The 15243-nt window shown below is 45.2% G+C and overlaps 1 protein-coding gene across 2 annotated transcripts in view; it reads left to right on the plus strand.

The window, feature by feature from the left end:
• The first annotated feature begins 10629 nt into the window (after window positions 1–10629).
• The window catches only part of rptor (regulatory associated protein of MTOR, complex 1), a 432389-nt gene continuing 427775 nt past the window's right edge, over window positions 10630–15243 (plus strand). The window contains exon 1 of one of the 2 annotated variants that reach the window (XM_085963808.1): window positions 10630–11128. In XM_085963808.1, the coding sequence (XP_085819934.1) occupies window positions 10976–11128 (153 nt within the window). In that variant the 5' untranslated portion in view covers window positions 10630–10975. The remainder of the gene's footprint in view (window positions 11129–15243) is intronic. The other variant, XM_085963809.1, reaches the window with a different exon arrangement.

Here is a 15243-nt window from a genome sequence, read left to right on the forward strand (position 1 = left end):
CAATTCATATAGGTCCATTTTTGTTGTTTCCTTGCCGTTATATATAATGTTCACCCTTATTTTTCCTTTGGGGTAGACTTTTTGCCCCGTGTACGTCTTCAAGACAATCTCTGTATCTCTCAAGGGTATATGTGAGAATAGCTGCTTGTAGTCCCTTCGGTTTATGACTGTTAGGGCTGATCCTGTGTCCAATTCCATTTTCACTTGGACTCCGTCTATCTTGAGCGTGACCCAGATAGTTTGGTGATCCTCCGTTTTGATCACATTATGTAGTTTCAGACAACCCAGCTTCTTGCTTCCAGAGTCTGCATCACTTTTCTGTTCGTCTGAACTACTCTCCGTCACCTTATGTACCTTTTTGTACTTCTCCTGTGGAGATTTCTTGCTGCTGGTTTCCTTTCCCGACCTGCAGACTCTTGCTATGTGTCCTACTTTTCCACACTGTCTGCACACTTGGTCCTTGAACCAACAATCCTTATGGTCGTGTGTTGTTCTGCCGCAGCGATAACACTTCACTGCTCCATAACACATTTCATTTGTGCCGTATTCTTGCGGTCTCCGTTGTATCTCTGCAGCGCCCCGTGCGGCTGCTCCATGTGATACTGCCATGCTGAAAGCCTTGTCCAGCGTAAGGTCCTTTTCTGATAGAAGCCGTTTCTGGGTTCCTTCACATTGAAGCCCACACACAAACTTGTCCCTTAAAGTATCTGCTAGTCCCGTTCCAAACTGGCAGTGTTTCGATAGCTTGTGCAGTTCCGTTAAAAACTCAGCATTACTTTCATCTTTATGCTGGTTCCTTTTGTGAAACTTAAATCTTTCCGCTATCAGCAGCGGTGTGGGGTCTAAGTGGTCCTGTAGGATTGACACTATGTTTTCAAAATCCTTTTCCACTGGCTTCTCTGGGGTTACTAGGTTTCGCAGTAAGCCATACGTTTTTGCACCCATGGAATTCAACAATACCAGTGCTTTCCTGTCATCTGGCACTTCATTCGCCTTGCAGTACACTTCTATGCGTTCGACATATGTCGCCTAATCTTCGACTTCATTGTCGAACGCTGTGACACTGCCACTCTTCGGCATCCCTGGGTGTGGTTAGACTGGCTCAAAATGGCGTCTCCCGCGCTCTCCCATCTTCTCCGCTGTGGCTCAAAATGGCGTCTCCCGCGCTTTCCTTTCTTCCCGCACTCTCCCTTCTTCTCCGCTGTGGCTCAAAATGGCGTCTCCTGCGCTCTCCCTTCTTCTCTGCTGCGGCTCAAAAGAAAATGGCGTCTCCCGCGCTCTCCCTTCTTCTCCGCTGCGGCTCAAATGGCGTCTCCCGCGCTTCCTTTCTTCCCCGCGGACGCTGCTCAGCCCTTGAACACCGGCTGCGCTCTGTGCGTTTTCCTGCGTGCCTCTCTCGTTGACGCCGCTCCGTCCTGAACAGCGGCTGCGCCCTGTGCGCTCTACCCTCTCTCTTCTCACGTCGATGCCGCTCGGTCCTGAACAGCGGCTGCGCCCTGTGCGCTCTACCCTCTCTCTTTTCCCGTCGACGCCGCTCAGTCCTGAACACCGGCTGCGCCCTGTGCGCTCTACCCTCTCTCTGCTCCCGTCGACGCTGCTCGGCCTTTTCCTGTGCCGTCGGTCGGCTCTAGCTGCCGCTGTGCGGGAAGGGTCTGCGCCGTACCTGTTGCCAGCCCGTTTCGCTGGAGTCTCCGTTGGATGGTCGATGCCCGTGCTTCTGGAATCGGCCTTCTTTTGCAGAGTTGCAGGTAGGTTCGAATCTACTCATCGCCAATGTTAAATCCGTGTATCTTGATGTTGTGTGTCCTTCAATAACTAGACAGAGACTGCAGGGGAACAATTAGCAGGTGTTTACTGGATGAGGGTTATTCTAAAACTAACAGTACAGATCCCTACTCAGGGTTTATATACAGGTGTGGTCACTGCCGGTACTACAGTATACAGGAGCTGTAAAAAGTAGTTCTCCCCTTAAAGGTACATACACTACAAAGACAAGGGAGCTAGTGGATACAACTAGACCTCCATGTTCTGAAACAAGTTGATTAAAGCCTTGCTTTATGCTCCAACCAAGTGTGTAGTGAGTTTTATTACATCAAAGATCATGGCTGATCTTTGCCTTCAACTCCACTTTTCTGCCCGATCCCCAAATCCCTTGATTTCCTTAGAGTCCAAAATTCTATCGTAGTCACTGTTGTTGTGCAGGTAAATGCAGCAGTCAATTTGCATACAGCAAGATCCCACAAACAGCAATGAGATAAATGGCCAGTTAATCTATTTTGGTGGCGGTTGGGGGATAAGCTAGGTTTATGCTGAAGGCTGGTCCTAAAGTATACCTTATTTATGGGCAGATACTTAGCTGAAACCTGTGGGGATCAGTACATCCAGAGGATGTTCATGAGCTTATCCCTTTATACAGTAGGGTGGCTTTACAAACAAGAGAGGAAGAAAAGCAAGACTGAAATGATGTCAGAACAGGACCGCCGCCCCTCCCCGTCCCATCTCCAACTCTCCTGCAACTGTCCCATCTTCCAAATCGAAGGTTTTCATTACATTCAGCTTTTCCTTAATTCGTACTGTCCTCTCACCAGATGTAAATCATTCACAAAAGCAAACAAAACAATCTGCACATGTGGCAAGGCCCGTTTATTGGTAGGTGATGAGTGACCATACTTCTTCACCAACTATCTTTACAGTGATGGGAGCTTTGAATTTAGTCCAACTCGAGTAAATGAAATCCACTAATAAACTGTCGGCTTGATCCCGCAAATTCGGCAATACTCTGGATGCCAAATTGGATAATATTCTTCAGGGAATTCTGCTCCCATTTGCTACTATAAACTATTCACAGATAAACTTCAAGTTATTTACACCAGCCTGGGCTGAATCTCTCACTTCACAGTTTGTGCTCCAGATCTGTCCCAAAGGTAAGAGCTGAGATTTTTTTTTTCGCACTCTTTCTACTTAAGCTCTGAAGTGCGTTGGCTAAAAATTCACAACAAACCTCAGCTTGTAACTATGCACAGCTTCCAGCTATCACAGGGATTTTCAGGTGCATAGAGAAAACCCACTTAAAATTGGCTCCGTATCAGGATAACCCTCTGCCAGTCCATACCAGACCAGTCCTATCTTGGTGAATGCAACCTAAGAAAACACGGAATGAGAAAAGTCCATTTGGATCATTAAGCTCACTCCTTTCCTGTAAATTTACCCTGTCCCACCCATTGGATCCCCTATTGGACCTTCCTCTGTTGACCCCACAGCCACGCCCCAGATCAGAATAACACCGCAGGCAATTTTTGTCTCACTACTGCCCTGATTATTTGGCGTACAATTCTGCTGCTTAAATCACACCTGAGGCCCATCCGACACGATTTTCAGGCAGGCCGTGAAATGGGCAGACAGCGCTCCCGCCCGAAACAGGCAGGAGCCTTCTTTAAATAATGGTCCTATGCCGATTGTAGGACCACAACACAATTTTGAGGCACCAATGGGCGGAGCATGAGCCATGCATGCTCCGCCCAGTACCACTGGAGGTAGTGTGGCCTAACCAGCGGTTCTTAAAGGGGCCACTGCAGGCCACTCCAAAAACGGGGCCAAGACCTGTGCAAATTATTTTTGTGAAGCCAGGAACATGTAAGTTCCTCCTGGTACCACAAAATCTTCCAACCAGCTGCCGCCACTCACTCACTGACAACCCCCCCCACCCACACCAGGATTTACTCCCTGCCCCCCCCCTTTAACGTTTAACTTCCAGTTTGGCTGCAAAAAGGAGCAGCCAGATTTCCCCCTCAAGGACACACGTAGAGACTGGTAAAATTCAAATGTAGGCGTGACATCAGGACATTCTTCACACAATGAGCGATTGACGCATGGAATGGACTTGAGTGAAGGTGCAAACCCTGGGTCCAATGGCCCTCTTCATCTGTATCCATCTTGTGTTGTGCAGCACCAGTGCATTGAGCCATAATTAGGTGGGTACACACCCGCAATGTCTCTTAGAGCTAATTCCTGATTTGAGCCCTGCTATGCTGCCATGGCAAGATGCCAAACATAACTCACGTGCTTCCCTGTAGGTGGTGTTTATGTTTCTTGGTTTGGCATCAGAGACCAGTGTGGATGATGATATTGTCGACTTCCAGTGCAGCTCCTTCCTCTTGTTCTGCAGCTGATTTCATCCCAACAGCTATGGGCTGAATTGCTGTGGAGCACGGAGACCCAGAAAGGCGGGTCTTTGTGGTGAGTGGAAATACTAAATATCTTTACTCCAAATAAATGGGGGGGAGTACTTTATTTTGAAAGAACTACCTCCAAATTACTTTCTTCTTAAAATCAAAAACGTGAAAGGAAGTAAGAATGAAAAAAGAAGATAAAGGAAAAAATATTACCAAGATTATATCAGAAAATCCACGTGGCATTTCCACAGCCAACGGTTAAAAGGTATAATTCATGATTCCAATTTAGAAAATAAGTCTTTGGTATATTCTCCAGGTGTACTGGTTTGACTAAAGTGCAAATGAATTGCCTTTGTCTTGACATTTGTCTGTGAATCAGTAATCACAACTGAAAAGACAAATTCTTTACATCTTACACGCTGTATTTTCAAGGTAAATTCAAATATTCCAGGGTCATAGCTTTGTTTCAAAGCATCTGTGGCAAATGTACTGAACCTTTCTTCATGGGGCTTTTGGGCAGTGATGAATTTGCAGAAAACCGCGACTTCTTTTAATGATTGGTTGATGTGATACAGTGGTAGGTTATTCGCGGTTTAAGATCAGAAAAAATTTGTTGATAAGTTAATTGATTAGATTTGTCGATAGAAAAAAAATGATTGCTTGCCCTTAGGTCATTGATAACTCGCAGATCCCGAGATGGACACAGCTGAGGAAGGCCATACGACCCATCCCATCCCAGCTCATCCATCCAGAAAGAAACAACAGTTCTCTCCATCACAGCATCTGATCATTTCTTAAATGATCCCAGGGTTTTTGCCTCCACTATTGCCCCCTTCCCCCCCACCCCACCCCCAAATCCAGAAGTACAATCCATGTATTAATCACTCTTGTGTGCAGAACTGCTTTCACCAGATTGAGCATGTTCCTCCTTGTCCTACTGTCAGGGTTTAGTTTGTAGCAGTGATCTGTCTTATATTTTCTATACCGTTCACTATCTTATATACCTCTATAGCGTCCCATCTTAAGCAACTCCTTTCAAGACTGAAAAGGCCAAATTTGTCCTCACAATTCAATCTTCTGATAGTGCGCATCAGCCTCATAGTTCTCCTTTGCACCATCCTCAGGACCCAGGGTGTGATTGTCTGTTTTCTGCCTTGGAGACTAAACCTGGACACAGTAAACAAAGTGCGATCTGACCAGAGCATTGTATAGATTTAACATTGCATCCTCTGAGCGGGCTCGATTTTCCAAGCCCCGAGGAGGCGGGTTTGGAGGTGGGAGTGGTGGGGAAATTGCAGAATCGGGGGGCAGGAACCCATCCCACCCCCAACCCGCCTCCGTGCCAATGTCCCAGGAGGCGGGTAACCGACCTGTGCTGGGAGCCGCCTCCCCGAGGCGGGAAGGGGATTAGTGCCAATTAACTGCCTGTTAACAGGCAGTTTTTTGCCTAATCCCTATTTTTAGCCCTGAAGTGTGGGCTGTCCGACGGCTCCGAACCACGCCAAGTTAGCGAGGCGGACCATCAGTCTGCAGGGGTTGGAGGGGTCGAGATGTCTGCTGTGCAGGTGATTTCAAGGCAGCATTCAATTGAGTTTGGCACCAAGCAGCCCTAGCAAAACCACATCTCCAGCAAGTTAGTTTAGGAGCAATAAATCCTGCCATTGACAGCTTTGAGGCCAGGCAGGCTGGGTGAAGGATTTCATTGCGGTAAGTTAAGTCTGGCATTTCCCACTAAATTTGTGTGTTTGTCTCAACTGTTTGTTCCAGTCCTCTTCCTCCACCTCAATGAAGAAAGAAAAGGATTGAAAATGAGGACAAAGATGAAGAAACAAGGTTAGGAAAGAGAGAATACATTAGCACCACTTGGCCGTCTCCTGTGGATTGATGTATGCACACAGCTTGCTGTTTTTAGCTGAGTTTGTGCTTTTGGTAGAGCTGAGTGCCTCAGATATGTGGCTTGTGATTGAAAATCTCACATGACTTGACTTGTCTAACATTGATAGCTCTAAAAGTGAAAAAATAGGTTGCGTCTTTAAACTTTAATCAATGATTTTCTCTCTGAATGCAAGACTAACTTCACAAAGAGAAGTGCAGATATGGACAGCCATTCAGCCCATCTAGCTAATTTTCCCATAAAGACCTATGGTTCCCCGATCCCAGGATCTAGCTGCCTCTTGAATGATTCCAAAGTGTTTGGCTTTACTACCTTACCCTGAAGACCATTCCAGGCATCGATCACTCTGCATGAAGAAGTGCATCCTGACATCAATCCTGAATTTTTCTTTTACCAGTTTATACTTGTATGTTGCACAATCATAATTTATCTTAAACTTGTGCTTCAGGTTCACCTTTTCTCTTCTGCTTATTATTTCATATCTCGCGTATCTCAATAAGGTCCTCAATAATATCAGCTGCTCTGATTGGCCCTACTTTTTATGGGCTGGTGAGGTGCAACCTCATTGGGCTACAAGAAGTGCTTACCCGCAAAGGGACAACAATATTAAAATTCCAAGGAGGGCTGGCTTGCCCAGCTGATTTTAAGCAAAACAGACTAACAAAGGTAACCAAAATAACAAAATCAAACCAAAATAATTAATCCAGGGAAATTAAATGCCAGTGGAGAGGTGAGAACATCTGCTCTTGATTTCAAGGCAGCATTCAATTGAGTTTGGCACCAAGCAGCCCTAGCAAAACTAAGGTCAAAGGAAAAAAAAGACTGTATTATTTTCCCGCGGCCATTCAACACAGCCCCAAGACATCACTTCAAGATGCCCTCAGGGAACCTTCCTTTGCCCAGCCACCTTCAGCTGTTTCATCAATGACCTCTCCCCATCATAGGTTTAGGAATGGGGCTGTTCACTGACAATTCCACAGTGCGCTGCTCCATTCACAACCACACCGATAATGAAGCAGTCCATACCAGCCTACGGCAGGACCTGGATAATACCCAGCTTTGGGCTGACAAATGGCAGGTAACAGTCACGCATGTAACATTGGTGCCAGGTAATGACCATCTTGAACAAGAAAAATCCCAGTCATGTTCCCTTGTCCTTCAATGGCACCACCATCACCAAGTCCCCCATCATCAACACCTTGGGGGTCACTCCTGAGCAAAAGCTGAACTGGAACAGCCATATTAACAAAGTGGCTACAACAGTAGGATAGAGGGTGAGTGACATAAGAAAACTACTAGGCACTTGATCTAAGCATTAAACAAAGCTTTAATCAACTGTTTTACAGCATTGTGGTCTAGTTGTGTCCTTCACTAGTTCCTGTTAAGAATGTCCTGCGCAAGCTGGGCCCGTGCCCGAGTATTTATACTCTCCCTGGACAGCGCCACCCGCAGGCCGCTCAGTTGATTCATGTCAGTGAGTAAATGGTACAATTTTAAAGGGGTTTCAGGAACAGAGAGACCTGGGGGTTTACGTACATATATCTTTGAAGGTAGCTGGACAAGTTGATAAGGCTGTTAAAAAGGCATACAGGATTCTTGGCTATACAGCCAATCTATACAGGGTTATAAGTAAAGGGTTAGAGTACAAAAGCAAGGAAGTTATGCTAAACCTTTATAAAGCACTGGTTAGGCCTCAGCAGGAGTATGGTGTCACACTTTTGGAAGAAATGTCAAGACCTTGGAGCGAATGCAGAGGAGATTTACTGGAATGGTACCAGGGATGAGGGATTTCAGTTAAGTGGAAAGACTGGAGAATCTAGGGTTGTTCTCCTTAGAGCAGAGAATGTTAAGAGGAGATTTAATAGAGGTGATTTGATAGAGTAAATAGGCAGAAACTGTTTCCACTGACAGGAGGGTCAGTAACCAGAGGGCACAGATATAAGGTCATTGGCAAAAGATCCAGGGGCGAGATGAGAAGATGTTTTTTACACAGTGGGTAGTTATGATCTGGAATGCGCTGCCTGAAAGGGTGGTGGAATCAGGTTCAATAATAACTTTCAAAGGGAAATTGGATAAATACTTGAAAAGGTGAAATTTGGAGGGCTATGGGGATAAAGCAGGGCAGTGGGACTAATTGGATAGTTCTTTTAAAGAGCCGGCACAGACAGAATGGGCAGAATAGTCTCCTTCTGTGCTGTACGATTCTATGATTCTACTCTGCAATGAGTGGCTCATTTCTTGACCCCTTAAAGCCTATCCACCATTTACAAGGCTCATTGGGAGTGTGATGGAATACTGGATGGGTCTAGTCACAACAACACTCAAGAAGATCGCACCATCCAGGACAGAGCAGTTTGGTTGGTCGACACCCCTGCCACTGGCCTCAATATCAACCCCCTCCCTCTGGCGCCCTGTGGCTGCAGTGTGTACAATTTAAAGGATGCACTGCGACAACTCGGTAAGGTTACTTCAACAGCACCACCCTCCCCTGCAACCTCTGCCACCAAGCAAGACAGGGGCAGCAATATTATGAGGAACACCATCACCTCCAAGTTCTCTTCCAAGTCACACTTCCAAGCCTGACTTGGACCTATATCGCTGTTCCTTCATTGTCGCTTGGTCAATGTCCTGGAATTAGCTAACAGCAATGTGGAAGCACCATTACCGGGATTGCAGCAATTCGAGGAGAAGGCCCACCACCACCTTCTTAGGTTAACACGGATGGGCAATAAATGTGGCCTTTTAAGTGTCTCCTGCCTCCTGAGGCCAAATAGAAAAAATTCCAAAAGTGTGCCCATTAGTTATGAAAAGCTTAAGGTGAGCAGGTAGACTACTTGTTGCCCTCCAGCTCCACAACGCCCCGAGATATTTGCGCTTCTCTAATTCTGGCCTCTTGAGCATCCCCCGATTTTAATCGCTCCATTTTGTGGCCATGCCTTCAGGTTGCCAAGGCTCTAAGCTCTGGAATTCCCACCCTGAACCTCTCCGCCTCTCCTCCTTTAAGACATTCCTTAAAACATACCTCTTTGACCAAGCTTTTGCCCATCTGTCCTAATATCTCCTTATGCGGCTCTGTGTCAAATTTTGTTTGATAACGCTCCTGTGAAGCGCCTTGGGACATTTTACTATGTTAGAGGTGTTATATAAATACAAGTTGTTGTCCTCTATGGTTACCCAGAGAAGCTCTGATTTGACAATCCCATGTTTGCTACAAACACACATGTTTACTATTGTAGAGAACATTAAGATAATATTTTTTAAAGAAAGTATTGAAATTTAATATTATTAGGAGATAATATCTAACAGCTTTGTTTTGTGCTGGCATTGTGTCAGCCGTGGCTCAGTGGGTAGCACTGTTGTCTCTGAGTCAGAAGGTTGTGGTTTCATAGTCCCACTCCAGAGATTTGAGCACCTCATCTAGGCTGACACTCCCAGTGCAGTGCTGAGGGAGTGCTGCACTGTCGGAGGTGCCGTCTTTCAGGTGAGACGTTAAACCGAGGCCCCGTCTATCCTCTTAGGGGGACAGAAAAGATCCCATGGCACTATTCAAAGAAGAGCAGGGTGGTTCTCCTGACCAATATTTATTCCTTCAACCATCATCAGGAAAACAGATCATCTGATCAATGCTGTTTGTGGGAGCTTGCTGTGCGCAAATTGGCTGCTGTGTTTTCTACCTTGCAACAGTGGCTACACTTCAATAGTACTTTATTGCCTATAAAGCGCTTTGGGATGTCCTGAGATTGTGAAAGGCGCTATATCCTTACTGGCACCCGGCTACCGACCATAGAGCACATATACCAGAAACGCTGTTTACGGAGGTCACGGACCATCATCAAAGACCCTACCCACCAGAGCCACAGTCTGTTCGCCCTCCTGCCATCTGGGAGACGCTACAGATGCATTCGCACCCGTACGACCAGATTTAGGAACAGCTTCTTTCCCAGGGCTGTCATCCTACTGAACTCCACAAATAAACTCTAAAGCCTGCACATCTGCCAATGCACTTTATTATGGTTATGTTTATGTTAATGTATTACAAGCCAAATGAATGTTGAATGTTTAAATGTCTTAATCTAAATGTACACTCTCGGGAGCCGCAAGCCTACATTTCGTTGTACTGCACTTGTGCACTAACAATGACAATAAAGTTGATTATGATTATGATTATTTTTTTCTTTGATTTAATGAGACTTTTAAACGCAGCGTGTCTTTTTAAAAAAGTTGACAGACATAATGTTTTATTTCCTGAAAGACGCTATATAAACACATGTTCTTTCTTATTGTATTAGTTCCCCTCTCTCAGAACGGTGTGATGCAACAATAAAACTTTTATTTACTGTGTGCCTGACTGAATATCACAGATGGGCATACATTCAATTCATGATTTTGGTTGAGTTAAAATAAAATTCGAAAACAGCTATCAAGAACTTGTTATGTTACTCAGACTAATCAAAGATTTAAAAAATGTTTAGAAATAATGTGCCAGGTATAGTGGAAAAACAAATTATGGAGGTTTAAAATACAGCCGCAGAGGAAAGCCAGGAGCAGCACAGAGGAGTGAGCTTAACTGGGTCTGGGGAAAGTTGCGAGAGCGTTGCGCCAGCAGCAGCGCGGATTGAGCCGTTCGCGCCGCCGTCGGGACGCGGTGGATTTTGGTCTGGTTCAAGATGGCGTCCCCCGTCAGGCTGGAGTGAGCGGCGGCGACCCGAGAGCCCGGGCCGGCCGCACCGCAGCGCACCTCACCTCACCGTTTCACCGCACCCTTCACCCCCCTGAGAGAAGGAGCCACTACCCCTCACCGCCCCACCCCACCCAACCCCAGCGGGTGGGGTGTCGTGTCGTCTCTGCCTGTACCGAGTGCAGCGGACGCGCAGGCCGCCGCCGCTCGGAGTCGGCAAACAGCGGCAGCATGGCCGGCGCCAGCCTGCTGGAGGACCTGCTGGAAGAGGACCAGGGCGACATGACGGACTGGAACCTTCCGGTGGCTTTCATGAAGAAGCGGCACTCGGAGAAAATTGAGGGCTCCAAGGCGGTCACGCAGAGCTGGCGCATGAAAGACCGGGTAAATGCCGACATTGATGGGTGCACTGGTTCTCTCTCTCTGTGCTACCTGACCTGCTGGAGGTTACATTCAAACACACACACACTCACTCACTCTTATGCAACTTTCCAGTTGCTGGCCCCAAAGTTTCTGTGCATCCCGGAATAAAACTTCCAATTCTTATTCAGCATGGGATAATTTTTAGTGAGCAGAAGAAAACACGAGTGCATTGTTTTTACTCAGTAGTCCAGCATTGACTCAATAAAGTAGCTTCTTATCAAACTTTTGACTTACAAATATTGACCATGCTGCTTTAAAACTAAAAGCAAACCTTTGTGTTTTTGAACAATGGTTGTAACATTGTTTTGCTGCGTTTAAATTGGGTTATGCCTGACCTAAAGGAGGAGTTGTAAATTTAATTTAAAAGTACAGTACATTTCTGTAGAAGCATCTGCAGTTTTGTAGAGTTTAATTGAACCGTTTGTCACAATTGATATATTTGCCCAAAAGTGACCTCTTTACAAGCCTTAATTTAATGATTAGTAATGTATGTGTTCAACATTTAAATCTTAAATAAATTTAAGGCTCAAATACATTTTTGATTGTTTTTAAAATAAAGTTTCCCACGACTCTTGGTATTAACACCAAACCTGTACTGCAGAATCTAGACATTTTAAGGGTTTTAATATACTTTTAGCAGCGTTAGGTAGAAATATCTCAATAATGTTGGTATATGCCTGACCAGCAGTGTAACCATGAAAAACTTTACAATGCTTGCAGAGTAAGGGTATGAGGCCCAGTGATCCTAAATACGTGTTCATTGGATGTGGTTCAGTAAGTTAGGCGAGAGAGATTTTATTTACAGAATAGCTTTTCATAATCTGACGCACATCAATAAATCAAATGATGGAAATGTGAAAGAGAAATCTTAATATTTTGGTTATGATTCTTCATCAGACCTGATTGACGTGCTGTGCATTGCCAACATTTCCTGTTTTTATGTACAATATCCAGCACTTTAAACAATCAGTATTGGACTACTAAAGAAGCTGCTTTCAAAAAAAACTTTAAGGAAAGGCAGTGTATAGTGTATTTTGCAAAGCCATTGTACACTGTTATGTCATGGCACATACAGGTGAATGCAACAGCATGTTCAGGCATGTTGGTGTGGTTGCACACATTGGAAGCTATGCATTGTTTAGCCTTTGGGATAACTTGCTGTGTCTTGTGGTTCTGTGGAGGGATAACTGCTCTTGTGGGGCACTGGGAGGAGGTTATTAGTATGTGATTCCTTTCTGAAGTTGGGAGGTGGTCTTGGTTTATGTGGGGAGGCAGTTGGCGGTGGTTGCCTGACTTCTGTGGGCTACCAGAAAAGGGCTCCAGATTGAATGGTACCTCTCAAATTCACAACAGAGTCCATACTTTACTCGCTGCAATTGCCATGTGTCCCACGGATGTTTCAGTCGCATAGGGTTGTGATTGGCCATAGTGGGGGAACTGCATCTTTTTGCAGCCTTATTTTTACTTGGGAACATGATTTGGTTAAGGCATTGCACAGCTCCTTCATTACTTTTCAACATTTGTAGCAATGCGCTGTCAATGCAGCATTTATCATTTGAGTTTTACTTAATTATAGCATTCGTTTCAAAAAATTAGTGAAATTAACGTAAATTATATCTTCCAAAAAGCAAGGCAGTACTGAAAGTGTGAAGCATTTCAATAAAGCAGAATGGCGGACACATGAAATCTTAGAATTATGCCCATATGAAATATAAGAAATACCCAGTAGTGCAATAATAACTTTTGCTCCGCTGAGCTTGGTTTTCTGTTCTGAGTGTTTTTTGAGTTGTATAACACTAGGTTGCACTTCTAGTGGTTCACGGGCTATCCCTGGTGGGGGGAGCAATTTACATAGAATCATAGAGAAATTACAACATGGAATCAGGCCATTTGGGCCGTGTTAGTGTTTATCCTCCACCTGAGCAGTGGTTTTAATCCATGTGCACACTCTGTTGCCATATTCCTTTTTTCCTTATTCCTTCAACCACCTATCTAACCTATTCTTAAACTAAACTCTCTTACAGTGCAGTGCAATCTTAAATACCCAGAATTCAGACGAATTCGAAGTATTGTGTAAGATGCATGTTCTGGGAACGGTAGCATAGTGGTTATGTTACTGGACTAGTAATCCTGGACTAATGAGTTCCAATCCCACCATGGCTGCTGTGGTATTTAAATTTAGTTAACTAAACAAATCTGGAATAAAAAGGCCAGTATCAGTAATTGCAACCATGAAACTACCATCTGGTTCACTAACATAGAAACATAGAAGATAGGAGCCGGAGTAGGCCATTCGGCCCTTCGAGCCTGCTCCACCATTCAATGAGATCATGGCTGATCATCCAAATTCAGTACCCTGTCCCTGCCTTCTCCCCATATCCCTTGATCCCTTTAGCCTTAAGAAATATATCCAACTCTCTCTTGAATATATTTAATGAACTGGCCTCCACCACTCTCTGTGGCAGAGAATTCCACAGGTTCACCACTCTCTCTGGGTGAAGAAATTCCTCCTCATTTCAGTCCTAAATGGCTTACCCCTTATCCTTAGACTATGACCCCTGGTTCTGGACTCCCCGGCCATCATAAACATCCTTCCTGCATCTAGTCTGTCCAGGCCTGACAGAATTTTATAGGTTTTGATGAGATCCCCTCTCAATCTTCTAAACTCCAGTGAGTATAAGCCCAATCGACACAATCGCTCCTCATACGTCATTCCTGCCATCCCAGGTATCAGCCTGGTGAATCTTCGCTGCACTCCTTCCATGGCAAGAACGTCCTTCCTCAGGTAAGGCGACCAAAACTGCACACAATACTCAAGGTGCGGTCTCACCAAGGCCCTGTACAACTGTAGCAAGACATCCTTGTTCCTGTACTCGAACCCTCTCGCTACGAAGGCCAACATACCATTTGCCTTCTTAACCGCCTGCTGCACCTGCATGCTTACCTTCAGCGACTGGTGCACAAGGACACCCAGGTCTCTTTGCACTTCCCCTTCTCCCAATCTATTGCCATTCAAATAATAATCTGCCTTCCTGTTTTTGCCACCAAAGTGGATAACACTAATGTCCTTTAGGGAAGGAAATCTGCCGTCCTTACCTGGTCTGGCCTATATGTGACTCCAGACCCACAGCAATGTGGTTGACTCTTAACTGCCCTCTGAAATGGCCCAGCAATCCACTGGGTTGTAAAAAAAAACGCTACAAAGTAGTATCGTGGACTGCAGCACTTCAAGAAGGTCACTTCCGGCAGAAAATCCAGGATGCGGCGGGGGAAAGCAGTGAGCTGTAGTGAAAATCCAGGCCATGTTTTTTTAATCGTTCGCTAATGGATCTCTTGTGCATTGCACACAGTAAGTCGAATGATAAGCAATTTTAAGGCCCAAGACCTAAAGTCTAATTATGTAAACTGAGCCTCCAGTCACAATTCAATTGTTCTTTGGCCAGATGCACTGTTTTCAATATATAAAATAGATTTGCATGGATTGAGAAATGGGCTAAATTCTTTTAAAATCCATTTAGGAAAAGGTTTAATCATGTATGACCCTAAGGAAATTCAGTCTCATTCTGGCTCCGTGTTATAATCTGCTTCCCCTCCCCCACCTCCAGTTCTGGCCACCAAGGCACGGGAGACTATCGAGTACTGGAGGTGGTGTGGAGAAAAGCCACAAGGCTGATCCTTCGTGTTCGAGTTCCGAATTATGAGGAAGGATTGGCGATTCTTGGGATTTCAGCTTTGAGAGGAGGGGCCCGAGAGGCGATCTTACGGATACATACAAGATAATAAACCGCATTGAAAAGGGAAACTGGAAAATGTCTTCAAATTCAATTGAGAATAGGACAAGGAAACATAGATTCAAAGGAGTGAAAGACAAATTTTGGACCGACATCTGGAAGCTTTTCATCCAGGCACAGTAGTGGAGTCTTTTAAAATTAAATTAAAAAAAAAATTTGTTTATGGGATGTGGGCGTCGCTGGCAAGGCCAGCATTTATTGCCCATCCCTAATTGTCCTTGAGAAGGTGGTGGTGAGCCGCCACTTTGAACCGCTGCAGTCCGTGTGGTGAAGGTACTCCCACAG

The sequence above is a fragment of the Somniosus microcephalus genome, chromosome 21, assembly GCF_052327205.1.
Source record: "Somniosus microcephalus isolate GS21.2 chromosome 21, FLI_Smic_1.0, whole genome shotgun sequence".
In the NCBI taxonomy this organism is placed as follows: domain Eukaryota; kingdom Metazoa; phylum Chordata; class Chondrichthyes; order Squaliformes; family Somniosidae; genus Somniosus; species Somniosus microcephalus.